The following is a 15,382-nucleotide window of genomic DNA, read 5'->3' as shown; positions in this document are numbered from 1 at the left end:
AATGGTTCCAATTCGGAAATTCAAGTGGAATTTGAAAAATAGATGATGTTGTTACAAAACATTGCTTGTTTGGCACATGCATATAATTGATACTGATATGCTTTCAAAGGGACGAAGGAATACATTGGTAATGTTTGGGAAAGTACCATTTGATTTCCTTGGGCCCTGGACCACTCAAGGAGTAACAAATGTTAATTTGCTGTAAATCACGTTTGGTCGCTGCTCACGGTAGAAAACTTTTGTAGGGCCACAACCAAATTTATATTCTGTTGTTATTTAATATCTCTACTAGCATTAGACGACAAAGTGATAAAAGTCTACAACAATACGACTAAGAAATGGATAACGACTGTTCTCTGAAGCGAATATAAGGAGTGCGGAATAACATTATGGGCGACAATATGGGCGACGATGTGTGTGTATATATATATATATATATATATATATATATATATATATATATATATATATATATATATATATATATATATATATATATATATATAATACAAATTACTTAAAGTGCAGCACTGTAATTCCCCATGAGGACATCTGTATACTTTGATATATATATATATATATATATATATATATATATATATATATATATATTATATATATATATATATATATATATATATATATATATATATAAACACACACTCGCTTGGTAAAATATTTCAAAGAGCTTACGAAGTGATGATAAACGAACCAGAAATGAGACGTCTCATTCTATCTGTAAAACATGTCATAACGGAAACTGTAACAGTTGAACATGATTTCTATTGTAAATCTTCAAACATCACGTATGGTGGCGCTATTGCCACCGTATGGATTAGACTAGTTAACAAGTGTAAATTTGTTTTATTTGCCACTTTGTTTTGGCAAATGTATCTTTGAAAAAAGTTAAAAAGCCCTAACAAGGCGAGTATCACTTTAATACATTTTGGCTTTGATAATTTCATTGTGAACACCAACCAAAATCTATTTAGTACGTTACATTTTAACCACACACAGACAGAACAGAGTAGAACATCAGTTCTCATGTGTGAGGTGCAAGCTGAACTCTACAGAAAGACTGTCGCAACTGAAATGCTAGATCTCTAGCCACATGTATAGTTTTTCTAGAACTGTTTCAACGTAATATTTGCGTTTGATAAGATGTGAGAGAAATATCACGCTATTGCAAAATGTCCCCTCTTTCGCAAGTAGGCGATCATTAATAGTGAACAATAACGAAATAAGCGCGTCTGACGTTATCATGTTTGATTAGTTACAAAGGTATAGATAATACTTAATTCATATTACAAGATTGATGTTATTTGTACAAAGAGTAGGCCTATATCTCATTGATATGACAAGATACGATTGGCAACATGTTTCAGGCATGACAAACGAAATGTTTACAATGGGATGAGTAGAAGTAGAACGCTAATAAATTTTGTTGTACCACTGTCCCCCTATCTCAATGGTTGTATATTTCAAATCTTGCCTGGAACAAATGCAAGCAACATTAGCTTTTCCAGATGTACCCTCTCAAGCCCTAATATCGATCTTCCAGGATATGTATGAAAAAATCAATTATTTGATACAAATCGAAGATTAAGTAACGAAACAAACACTGAAAGAGCACCAACCTCTTACAAACGGGAAAACAAGCGATGTGGCGCAATCAATCAACGCCCTTATCGAAGGCGATGAGACTAGATACGTGGACGTGAGTTGTGTCACTTCACGGCGTTGATGTCGTACTGTAGCACACAGTTTTTATTCGTGACACTGACTTGATTGAATGTCTGCAAGCCTGACGCCTATGTCAAGTGATTTGATACATTTCTGTCAGAGTTAGAGATTGTACAATGCTGTGACGTAAACTACATTTCATTTTCAATGGAGAGAAGAGCGTTCTCCTTATCAAAATTAAAATGACATCTTTCACTCTTCTAGTAACCGTGGCTCTCTGTAAACCTTTGCTAATTTGTAAAATATACACTCAATGGCGGTTTCATTCTCATAATATGATCCCATGGCAACGTCAGAAAATACGAATGGTATGTTTTTGTCGTAGCTTCATGAATGGTTCGTGTTTAAACCTAGTTGTTATTGTAAAGGGCTGTTTCATCCGCGATAATACAACACAGTGCATTACAAAACACCGAATACATTTTCCAAACTATAATTATAAAAAGGGGTTTTGACAATCACATGAAAAACGGTCAGAAGCTTTTAATGTCAGTATCTGTAAAGACTGTATTATTTTGATTTCTTGTTTTTATTTTTATTCGTTAGCACTATAAATAATTTTCCTTCAGAAGCCTTTATAAAGTAACTAAAAGATCTTCAAAATACTTCAGACAACAAAAATTGCCCGCATCATGTAACAACGGAAGGGACGCCAGGCTTTCAGCAGTGCTAGTGTGTAGGTAGATCCCGGTCACATGTACAGATCCCTAGCCCATACTTCTGCACTGTATAATTTGCAGTGGCAAAACATTATGTGGAGGAATGTTTGTCGTTCAGGATGCTCTTCGACCTCTCTTGAGAACCCATCTGGTGTCAGCTGATGCAAGGATTAATCTGACAGGCGAAGGTAAAGCATATGATATTATATATTGCCTGTATCAACTTGTTTCAATTCTGAAATGTGACCCAATCCTAGCGACATTCTAAAAGTCATGAGTTTTTCATATCATGAATATTAATAGCAGCATACCGTGATTATCGTACTAACCATTTGGAGAAAAATTTTCTCAAAATCACTCGGTTGCTTACACAACATATTAGTTTTCGGAAGGATTGAAACAATCTCTGTCATTTACTTTAGTCTGAATATCTGAATATGGAAATCATTGTTATTAAACATGTATACACATCAATGTCCAACGCGTTATTCAAGAAGTATGAGAGAGAGAGAGAGAGAGAGAGAGAGAGAGAGAGAGAGAGAGAGAGAGAGAGAGAGAGAGAGAGAGAGAGAGAGGAGAGAGAGAGAGAGAGAGAGAGAGAGAGAGAGAGGTGGGGAGGGGAGAGAGGAGGGAGGAGTTAGGGAGGGAGAAAGAGATATGTCAACATTTTCAGACTGAGGATGGAGAAAGAACAAGAACGACAGAAAGGGATCTGATACTTGACAGGCTAAGATAGAGGGAAATGACGGAGAGGCACTCACTTGAAGACAAGAACTGAAAATAGAGATCCACTAATCGGTCCAACCCAATAAATCCAATGATGTGTCCAAATACCAGTGATCAAAGCCGGACCAAAACTGCGGGCAGGATTCACACTGGGTCCAGAAATACTATTCCTGAAGAAGTCAGGGAAAAAAACGTTTACATTGGTTACTCTTAACGTTAAGGCGATACCGAAGGATTCAAAGCGTTGGTTGCTATTTGTTATGCAAAGAAAATTATGAAAACTTTGCATTTTGATTGATTTTGAAAATTACCCTTAGCAACCGTTGCTTACCAATTGGAATCCTTCGGTATCGCCATAAGGATGTCTCAATGTTTGTCTGAAGCGGCTGATAATTCTCTCCGCCGATGTTTTGCGTCGGGAACTGTCTACTGTATAAAAATAGGAGTTTTTGCGAGTGTTGGGATTCGCTTTATATGATCAAGTAACACACTTTCAGAAATATTTCAAGACATTCCATCTCAGATAATGACACCATATCATCAGAGGGCGCTATTAAATTTGATATTATTAACTAATATTACTTGATGTGACATACCCTGCCAAGGCATTGGCGAGGATGATCATCGCGAAAGCTAACGATGGTAGATTAGAAGGTTTACTATCAACGGCCGTTCGCAGTATCGTCACTACTAATACTGTAGCGAGGGAGAATTCGGTGACTAAGACTTGCCCTATCGAGGCATCTTCACTAGGTAATGTTACTCCACCATTGATGAACTCGAATTGTTCTCTGGTCAGTAACGCCTAATTGAAAAATAACGGAATATTGCATTATCCATGCCACATCTGGTATTATCATGTCTGACAAAATGATCATACCATGAACTAAGGCCGTCACGATATTTGATGTTTAATGTAGAAAAAAAGCTTATAGTTATACGAACACAACTGTCTGTTAGACATGGTGGATTAACTTTTTAGAAAATGTGGTGTGTCCAGATACTACCGATCTCATGTCAGAGACAAGTGTTTTTACTTGATTATATTATTAGGTACTTTTTTAAGTCGAGTGCAATTGTCTTTGTGATCTATCTGACCATTCTCGGTCGCGTGACCGTGGACCACTGTATGAAATTGATCAGTTATTTATACCTGTTATACGGAGCCAAACATAAATGATTTACAGTAAAAAAGCACAAAAATGTAGGACGCTTTATGACAAATATTTACAGGAACGATGGGATGTCTCGCAATCGGCGTTCTTATCGAAAATGATATGACATGATATAATTATTGTGTCACTGTTTATGCCGTACCGTACCCAGAGGTTATCTAGTGTTTTTAGACAAATCCCTACCGACGGAACGTTTGCATGTCACCTGCATATGTCGATTAAGTGCGTTAATGGGTCGGCAACGTTAGGTTTTGACCATATCTCATTATTTTAGCTTCACAAAACAACGGCATTTTATTTCTCTGTGAAGTATGTTAAGATATAAAGTATCAGGCCTAATAACACAGCGCTTCATGTACATTGCGTCACTTTGTTACCCATAAATGTTTCCTAGTCCCGACTTAAAATTCATTTGACGCCAATAATATTGGACTTTACACATATAATTTAAAGCCAATGTTGACAGGTTAAAAAATCATTTTGGTATTTAAAAAGTACGCAAAATAATGGACATTATGTAGGAAATTAAAGTCAATGAATGTATCCATTTGAATGCAACAACCACAGCTACAAGCTGCATGTAGGTTCCTCCGAATTCGTCCCAAAACATCTTTATAACAAGTCATCGTTGATGACACAGTCCCCACTTGTTAATGGGTACTGTAATTACAAGTCCTCGGAGAGAATAGAGTTCTGTTCATTAATTAGGTCGGTGATTAAAAATACTGCGATATAGATGGGGCTTAATGGCCGAGAATGATCAAGTTCCATGGCGGTGAAAACATAAACCAATGTAGGCCGCCATCCTAATTACAAAAGGCACGGAGGGACCGTGCAAAAGGTCATTAAAAGAGTCAATTAGTAATTAATCGACAGGATGTTGCCAAACATTTTTGCATCCTATCATAATTAACACTGACAGATTATCGCCGGTACCATATTTCATAAAGTTTGATGCAGTGCTTCTTGACATTCACCCTAAAAGCAAAAATTCATCATGTAAAGGCAAATTAGCAATTAATTTAAACGATACTGCTAAGTGTCATTGAGATCAACATCTGTACCAAGTTTCATAGAATTTGATGTAGTATTTGTGGACATATCACTCTAATTAGGAAAGTTTATTATATATATGCAATTACAAATTAATTACCATGACACTGATAAATGTCTTTATTCACTGTTAAAGCAATGAGACCTTAACATCTGTACCAAGTTTCATGAAATTTGATGCAGTATTTCCTGACATATCAGCCTAATTACGAAAATTCAATGATTGACATGATACTACTACATTTATTAGGTATATTTCACTTACCAAGACAAGGGCCGATCCACAGACGCCTCCCAAGATCTGAGCTAACATGTAGAGAGATCCATAAATTATACCCATGCTGCCACAACACATCACTGCTAACGTCGCTATTGGATTCACATGTCCACAACTTATTTAAGAAAGTAAAAAACCAAGTAAGTCAAATCATAAGTTTCATACGAGCCAAAGTTATAAAATCACGCATAAAAAGCGATCTGACATAAGGAACTTGTACAAACAGAAGTATGAACAGTGTGTTCATGCCATTATTGACTTGCCATGCTATTGAAATCTATTGCATTGCATTGTATTGTATTGTCTTGTCTTGTATTATATTGTATTGTATTGTATTGTATTGTATTGTATTGGATTGTATTGTATTGTGTTGTGTTGTGTTGTGTTGTGTTGTGTTGTGTTGTGTTGTGTTGTGTTGTATTGTATTGTATTGTATTGTACTGCACTGCACTGCACTGCACTGCACTGCACTGCACTGCACTGCACTGCACTGCATTGCATTGTATTGTATTGTATTGTATTGTATTGTATTGTATTGTATTGTATTGTATTTGGCAACCTGGCCTTCTTTTCCCATGTTTGGTGTATAAGTGTTTTGGGCTAAAACAGAGATTTGTTCAAAGACACAAGCAAGAGCAAATGATATGTTAATAAAGTGACAAAAAGGAAAATTTGGTCAAAAGTCGCTAAAGCAAGGAATTCCCTCACTAAAATCTTAAACGTTTGATATAAGCATTTGCCTTGAGCACTATACGCGCCATATTATTCAGTTAAATTTTGGAGAAGACATCATATTTCAACGCTGAATCTTAGCTGTCTTTATGACATCTTGTCCATTGGCATGGTGATACAGCATGCTAGCTGAATAGAGCAGAAGTATGTTGTTTCTTGACTACACAAAAACTAAATCATTACAACAGAAATGGTTACGTTATTCTCCGGTCCTATTCACCAATATTGACACCTGTTGTTGTTTGTCATCAGAAAATGTGGAGAAAATGGTTCTTTTCAAAGACTATGGTACATTTCAAGCATCGTCATAGACTGGTAGATTGTCTGTTTAACACATACGTGTGTAACCTCCATAAATGTAATAATCTCCATAAATGTAACATTAATCATAATTGTAATAATATGCACCCATAAATGTAATATCAACCATAAATGTAATAAAAACGCCAACCATTATTATAATAAATGGTAACCATAAATGTAATAAATAAAACACCAATAAATGTAATACTTATTAACCATGGATGTAATGAATCTATATTGTCAACTCAATTAAAGAATTAGCCCTTAAACATTTGTCTTTGTGATAAAGGGAAGGTAACTCCACAAATAATTCATATCTGGGCTGTTTGCGTTGAGTATATTTTGTGTATTTTGTAAGTGTATTTTACGTTTGGCTGTTTTGTGTATAGCCACGGCGAGACATAGCTGTAAACTACGTGTCATTGCATAGCAGTCTATACCCCAGAGTGGAAATCCTGTATAACACATGACGATCCGAAGGTTTGCTTCATCAGTGGCCTCAACTTCATCTTCAGTGGATAAAATGTGTGGAATAATTGATGGATTGTATCCATCACTAGTTAGAGTGCAAGAATTGCCCAAAATATTCAGCCATGCTGCTTTTCTTTGTAAAACAAAATACCAAATATTTACATGTAAACGAGCTGAAAAAGAAGTGTGGACTTTGGGAGAGTGGCATGCATGCCATACAAACTCGTCAAATTCTGCAATGTGAAACGACTTGTGTGCTGACATTCTAAGACCTAATGGTGCATTCCTTTTAATTGCCACAACTGAAACACGAGTTGAAAAAAAAAGACATGACGATGAATGGGGGATGATAATCCATTGAGAATTCGAGAACAAAAGATTGAGGCATATATCCAAGAATTTTCAGAGATAACTTGACAATGGAAAAGAAGTCACTGTGGTACTTTGAATGAGCAAAATGCTCTAGACTTTCATAACAGAAGAAAAGTGGTCGAGTGATAACAATATGTTGCATTATCTTTTACAATTTTAGTCACTTATATTGCCTTTAGAAGAGTTAAATATATTCTTATAATCTTCACAAAATATATGTTTCTTTTGCTGAGTTCTGAAGGCGATAAAATTTTACCAGAAAGGATGGGCTCGGTAAAAACCAATCCGACCTGCAGCTTCGTAGAGGATTTTTTACATCGAGACTCAAAACGTATATTTTTCAAGGAGTAGTTCTGTTTACTGTGGGCGTCATTGGTATCTTTGCGATGGATTTGAGGCGTACAACAAACTATTCAACCTACAACTTGTAACTAAACTACTGGTATAAACTAAACGTAAAACAAGCCTCTGACCAAATTTGAAACTGACATTGGCGCCATAACTCTACAGTTCTGGTTCAGAGTTACAGTCAGTAGTACCAGAAGAAATAAATATTATTATTTATTATATTATATCATGCTACCATGCGCCATTCTGATTGGACGAGAGCTCATTCCAGCGATGCTAAAATACTGTTTTAGCACTGATAGCAGTGGTAAAACGGGCCCCTAAACCAGCATTTTCGAAAATTTCCCACTCGCTGCATTTGAACGTACCCATATTAACCATAGACCCTCGCGAAGAACCGAAAGTCCGCTTTGTTTCAAAGAAAGAATACCGAATTTTGATACACAGATAAAGTGTGGGTCTGTAACTCACCTCTTGGTTAAAATAAGTTGGGATCGATGATAAAATACATCTCTGAAGCAGCTCATTTGAGTGTGATGTAGACGAATTATTGCATTGAGGCGACAGCGCAACGTGCACTTTTCTTGATATTGCGGGAATCGAGACGTGATATATCCTACCGCTCTTTAAAATGAAGCTAGTATTCGTTCACACACTAATAAATTGACACTTCCTCACAGTAACGGTATGTCAGATATTCTTTACCAAAGTTTGGGCTGCAACAGACCAGGTGTCCTATAGTTCAAAGTACAATGGGAAGACTCCTGGCGACTGCGACAAAATTTGACATCAAATGCTACGAACAATATCAGCGTCCAGCTCTCGCTGCATCGGGCAACACACACTGTACAACTGTTCATCACAATTGCAGTCATCGTACGTCTGGATTATTTCAAAACTGCATGTTTTCTGGTACGTCCGAATTATCCATGAAAAATACATCCTGTAACTTCACTGTACCACCTCTGAATGTCGCGACGGTCGATACCGTATACGCGTAAGCGGTACAGAATGAGACAAATCTATTTTTAGTATGCCAAAAAAACCAGGACTATTGTTCATATGTAAATTTACGAAAAAATTGTTACTTTTTCTTTTGATTTGAACTCTTGACCTGTTTTCTGTGTCTGCAGCAGGTATTTTTTAAATAATAACACACGCCAGCAAGGCAAGATCACGATTTGTTGCCCGCCAAGGGATGGTGCTCATGGCGGTAATATTGATGATGCCCGAGCCGAAGGCGAGGGTATCATCAATATTACCGTCATGAGCACCAGCCCGAGGGCTGGCAACAAATCGTGATCTTGCCCGTGCTAGCGTGTGTTATTAATTTTATTACACCGAACAGACACTTTTTTTCGAAACTTTGCTCAGAATGCAGTCAAGTGTCGATCGAGACTCGCCACAGTGAAACGTTCGATTTGTTCCTCGATCGCAATGCTACATGAAGTTGAATTAACGTCTAAAAACGAAGACAGTGTTGTTCAAGCTTTTCTCGTTTAATGTACTAAACGTCGTGTACTTCAGGTCGAGCTAATTTCTTGTACCTTTTCAAAAGCCATTGCTTCACAGAAAATACCAAGCAAATGTACGCGATGATGTGGTACGCGCAGAAAGGACGCGCGGTATTCCAGAACGTGGTAGCGGGCTATATCACTGCACGCGACAGGGCTATATCAGCGCACGCGACAGGGCTATATCACCTGTGCCATGTTCTATCACTTTTTGTTCTATATCACGTGAGTGAGGCTCAGCCAATCACAGTACCTGAATAATACGTGAGGTGTAATAATAAATAATAACACACGCCAGCATGGGCAAGATCACGATTTGTTGCCCGCCCAAGGGATGGTGCTCATGACGGTAATATTGATGATGCCCGAGCCGAAGGCGAGGGTATCATCAATATTACCGTCATGAGCACCAGCCCGAGGGCAGGCAACAATCGTGATCTTGCCCGTGCTAGCGTGTGTTATTAATTTTATTACACCGAACAAACACTTGTTTTCGAAAATTTGCTCAGAATGCAGTCAAGTGTCGATCGAGACTCACCACAGCCAACTCAGCCAATCACAGTACCTGAATAATACGTGAGGTGTAATAATAGTGAATGATAGTCTTCGCGTTGCATGCGAATAAAATGCAATGTTGATGAACGTATGCGTATTTATCGTACGATACTGCGTGCGTGTACGTAATCCCAACCTAAAAATGCTCGGTCTCGGGCGCAAAATTTCCGACGATCGATCTCTCACACGTCCATTTTCTGCATTTGGGGCTTAAAGTGGCAAAAATACTCAAATAAGACAACAAAGACACACAAGTTGATATAATATAATAGCAATAACCCCCTTCGCAGGAGGGTATACACTCGATTTTGGTACAATGCGCTCCATATAGAAAGTAGTAACCCTGCGAAGACAATACCTTAGTACAATTCGCTATGATGTTGAACAAGTTGACCAAGAAGAATTAGGAGGCAGAAGAACCTTGGCTAACGGAACAGCGATGTCAGAACATTAAATAACTCTTCGGTTTCCAGAGCATAGCTTGAATAATTTTCGATAGTTGTATCAATGTATCGATAGATTTCCACCTGTTCAGAGAGAAGAGTACCGTGGATATTCTTTCACCATGGAAACCATCATCAGTCTCCAATGGACGGGCCCTGGATATGATAACAATTGCTTTATTGATGGCTCTATAGGCCATAATTGTGCAATCTGTTTGCTGTATTTAAAATCTAGCAGATATTTCGACTGATCTTTGTTTCCTTTTAAAAGTCACGTACGCCGTTCTTACCTTACCAATCCAAATGCATCTCTCATTCCGAAGGCCACAAACCCATGGGATATAGCCCCGACAAGCACACCCGAAGCAGCGCTTGTGCCTCCGTCTGGATAGCCGACCAGTCCGCTCAGTGACCCGACAAACACCAACGCCATCGTGCCGAAGAATCCGGAAAATAGCGGTCTGATCCATTTGTCTAGCAGGACAAACGATGTAAAACCCGTTACTGTCTCGTCATGCCTACCCTCTCTGATAACACCCCTTTTAGTGGTCGCCGACTGCTCATTGACCACCTCTTCATTTGCCACCTCTATATGCTCATCACCTGTACCTGAAAACGTATCTGAAGTCATATTTGCACCAAAGAGACTAAACTTGGTGGAAATGGGCTGAGTGGAAACTTCTCGTCAGAAATCTCAGCAGTTTTAGTTGTGCTGAGAAGAGATACATACGTGCTCACGCTTCTAGATTACTAGTTAATGCTAGGTTATGAAGTGATACCGCTATGAGAAGGGGACTTTGCCATTTCAAACACTTATCAATAGTAACATTAACGGTCAGTCACCTATACTGGTGCATGGGTGGAGCAAACTTTGGAACAGGTCTAGATATCATTTGATTTCATACACGTATCTTACCTGGTCATTAATTAAACTGATTTGGAAATTGCTGACTTCTATTTTAAGTTGCAATTAGGAATAGAAAAGAAAAGGCATTCTTTTCGTTTGTAAAGTTTACGGATATCCCCTTCAAAAACATACTTTTTGAATGAAAACACACACATCAATATGTTATTATCATTTATACAGCTTGCGTCCTTACTGACCTAAACGAGTTCTACTTGAGACCACAGACAAATAGAGAAACAGACTAGCAATGCGGCATGCCTTTTGTTCCATGGTCGTCTCCGTAGACTACGGCCTTTTCATATTAAAATGAGATTCAAAGGTGTTAAACTTTTTGGAGACTTTGTTTGTGGTTGATAATTGCACGAGATTATGCAAAACATACGACGAGATGGCATCGTGCTGCCAGTCGAGTAGCAACCATAGTTACTTTGTGAGCTTTCAGGGCAGAAACACTGCTTCATGCCAATCAAAACATAACACGCCAGCAGTTTCATAAACATGTCCTTCCTTGACGAACGTGTAAAAGGCGGTATGACTGACCGTAAACCATTGAGTAAAACCAGACAGTATCGATAAAAGACTTTCAAATTTGGTTCAAACACCCTCATTATATATTCATAAAAGTATGAGAGGAATTTTTAAAATGGTAAAACTCACTTTCCTGAAGCTCAAAACACTCCCGTTTTCGCCAGCACGCCAATTCCGCTCAGCACCACACGACAACAACAACACAAATTTTGCCGAACATACTTTCTCTTAACAATTGGCGAAAATCCGAAAATTACCTAAGGATGCATGGCCGGCACTCTTCGGAAAAGAGAGGCGAGAGCTACCCGAGGCGAGGCGAACATGGATGGGTTAGGTAACCGCTTCACGCCTTGAACAATACCCGTTGCTAGTCTGTTTCTTTTTGTCTGTGTTGAGACGTTTTTACAGCGATCATCAAATTTTGCTCGGCGAATGGTGGTTTTAAACCCCGACGTGACGATTCACTTTACTCAAATTCATCTTTTTTTAATAAGCATGAAATTGTGATACCAGTCTTGAAGGGCGTAGTGTATGGCGTGATCACTTTTGATTCGACAACGCTTTAACAACGGCATTATCATTTTGATTTAACTTTCAGCTAATTTAGGTCTTCTCAGTATTTGAACGGGAAATGTACAGCAGTCTTTCTCACTTGTTTCTGATTGGTTTACTCCCCTTTTTCCTGTTTTTCAGGACAATATGCTACAGATGTGCTGCATGTGTAAAGTGTTGCAACCTGTCTTCTTCCCAAACGATGAATATTTTCACCCCTGTTTCAGTTCAAATCCTCCCAGTCTTGCCAACACACTGCCGCCGTGGGTGGGTCAGTGGGTGTCGTCGGGGTGATTACGGACGAAGTAATTTTTCAGATATTCGCGAAACGATAGTACTAAAAACTACACAGTCGTAACAAAATTGGCTGCACAGGTTTGGAAAGATTGGGCTGAAAATAGAAATTCTCAAGGTGATTCAGTTTCGCAATATGACAGAGTTCTCATCGATTTCATTGAGGTGCGTTCTGTGCCGAACTAAACAGCTGAAAGGGTAACTGTTGGGTGTCTTTATTGAATGGTAGAGTCTCTGAAAAGAAACCTTGGAAAATAGAGAACTACAGCGTCAGTGAGATGGCACGATGAATCGCTGCCGATTAGATGTTTGCCATGGAGCACTTAGTTCTATTAAACGTGAAAGCGTGAAGTAAACGTGCCTGTCCATTTTTTATTTGTCGTTTTGTTTCACAAGTATTGAAACATCAGAATGATGACAATATCTTCGTTGTAGAATAAGTGGAGCTTAATTTCGTTGTGTGAAACACTAAAAGACAAAAATCAAATTACAATAAACTCTTACTTCATATACAAAGTCAACGAGGTTTGCTTAAACACCTCATTCTAGAACTTGAATTATACTCAGTATACTTTGCCACACGCGGATTGATCATAGGTCAGGTGCAAATTTCATCAATTTAGCAAAATCATCACAAACATGTTTTGAAGGCCAATATACCGATTTTTCTTAATCTTACATTGACTTAAAAATTGGAGGGGAAAGTAGAGCTGTTCGTAACTGCCCTCCCACTGGCATACACAGAAAATATGCCCTCCCACTGAATTTTGATGCCCACTGCCCTCCAGTATCTATGATCTGCCCGCTCCCCACTCCCCACAACAATTCAAACTTCCCTCTGTACACTTCCTACTACTGAAATTCCCCATTGCCTAGTAGATGTCATTAGGTAACCCAAATCAGCGCAAAACCGTGCGAGCAGTATACCTTGGAATATTGCTTCCCTCTTAGTTAGGCTATTAATCTTCCCTAAGTTATTAATCTTCCCTAAGTTCTAAGTTCTACACCACGGCATTCCCCTCCCTCTACGTATTTTATGGTACCAACTGTCAGAAATTTTCTCCCCGCCCGCTGAAAAACTGCGCACGAACACCTTTTTGCGCGAACAGCTTCGTTGGCGGCACCTGATAGGCAGAGAATGACTCACGGAGGCAGACTCACACTCACACACTCACTCACACAGACTCAGGGACCTATTCTCATTGGATAGATATTCTGATGTATCAGCGGCTGAGCCGTGAGGATACGGTTCCGTATTCAAGTTTTACATCATCACTCGTCGTTTCCAGAGTCTTCTTCATGTATTTTTCTCATCGAATTACGACATCGGTTTGTCAGTTACGAAAGACAGCGATCTGTTTGGTAAAGACAGCAAAACAAGAGTGGAATATTCAGTCACGACCAGCCCAAATGGCCCTGAAGATGACGTATTTTCTAGAATGGAAATATTTCATCAATAAATTTAAGGGAGTTATCAATAAAGGATGATTGATTTAGCTACCAAAATTAATACTTAAAATAAAAAACAATAATTGCAGCAAAATTGCATCTATTTTTCATAATGCCGCGTACATGATATTGCTATTTGTGCTGTTGTCAAAAAGAGGAACGTTTTTCGGACAGTTGTAGGTGCTGAAGTCGGTCAACTACAATTATTTGTATAAAGGGGCAAATGTAATAAACTTCTTCGAGTATTTAGTCCTAGCAATTCGTATTTTAAGTTATTTTGTGCCAAAATTTCTATTTGCTATAACAATATCTTTGCAATAAACAATCCTGCTAACAGACGTACAACTCCGCTGACAACTACAGGTTTTAACCTGTTCACGACATACACACTGGCCATCGTTCTCTGGTTTATGTTGTGAACTGGTCATGGTTTGTGCAGCCCCTGTCTTTAGGGTTGCTTATTGCCAAATTATCCCATGGTTTGTTCACAATATGACCGCATTGAACAGTCAGTGAGCTTTCTTAGTTGTTATGGACTGGGCCAGTAATTCTTCTTTCCTCTTATGAACGACTTGGCTGACTGTTGATGTCAGCGTATTAGAAATAAGGTTACGCGTTTGATTCCTTTAAACACATTTTTCCCACGGTATCCTAGGAAAAGGAGAGAGGGAAAGAAGGCGAATGCTACAACAAGATCTGACTGCGACTCCCGGAAATACAATTTGTAGATTTTCACTACCGGTATATGTGTACACTTTGTGTAGATTTTCACTACCGGTATATGTGTACACTTTGTGTAGATTTTCACTACCGGTATATGTGTACACTTTGTGTAGATTTTCACTACCGGTATATCTGTACACTTTGTGTAGATTTTCACTACCAGTATATGTGTACACTTTGTGTAGATTTTCACTACCGGTATATGTGTACACTTTGTGTTGACAATGACATAAGAGGAACATGAGGAAGGAGCTTTTTCGAAATCGACCCTCTTATATTTTAAGATTTAGTATACACGGTGTACTGCATCTCGGAAAATTCAAAAGTAAAATACTGTATATTCAGAATTAATACTATTTGACAATAAAAGAACAAAGATGTTTCTTCTTATAGTGATTCTTTTGTTAAATTTCCAATATCAACGTGTTTCTTGAACAGGTTTAGGAACTGCTGAAATCTGCGCATCTTGAATAAACTTTAATTTTCCACAGTCGAGCAAGCCATTAGCACAAAGTAAACTTCCAACAAATGCCGGGTTTAGTTTGACATACGACTTGC

The 15,382-nt window shown here is 38.3% G+C and overlaps 1 protein-coding gene across 1 annotated transcript; it reads right to left on the bottom strand.

Annotated features, from left to right (window-relative positions):
* Positions 1-670: 670 nt before the first annotated feature.
* LOC139150881 (aquaporin-8-like) lies at positions 671-5,783 on the bottom strand. The gene is made up of 4 exons (XM_070723319.1): positions 5,622-5,783; positions 3,725-3,933; positions 3,164-3,298; positions 671-2,577 (listed from the first exon to the last, which is right to left on the bottom strand). Exons 1-4 carry the CDS (start codon positions 5,709-5,711, stop codon positions 2,517-2,519), a joined length of 495 nt encoding a protein of 164 aa, XP_070579420.1. The 5' UTR covers positions 5,712-5,783; the 3' UTR covers positions 671-2,516.
* Positions 5,784-15,382: the final 9,599 nt, after the last annotated feature.

This window comes from Ptychodera flava, chromosome 15 (genome assembly GCF_041260155.1).
Source record: "Ptychodera flava strain L36383 chromosome 15, AS_Pfla_20210202, whole genome shotgun sequence".
Taxonomy (NCBI): Eukaryota; Metazoa; Hemichordata; class Enteropneusta; family Ptychoderidae; genus Ptychodera; species Ptychodera flava.
This window is presented reverse-complemented; position numbering and strand designations above follow the sequence as displayed.

Excerpts from the sequence above, each read along its gene's own strand:
- LOC139150881 (XM_070723319.1), bottom strand. The coding sequence starts at position 5,711 with ATGTGTTGTGGCAGCATGGGTATAATTTATGGATCTCTCTACATGTTA. Across the intron at positions 3,934-5,621 it reads GTGGATCGGCCCTTGTCTTG|GCGTTACTGACCAGAGAACA; the intron begins GTAAGTGAAATA and ends TTTTTCAATTAG. Across the intron at positions 2,578-3,163 it reads TTTTCAGTTCTTGTCTTCAA|ATTAATCCTTGCATCAGCTG; the intron begins GTGAGTGCCTCT and ends TTCGCCTGTCAG.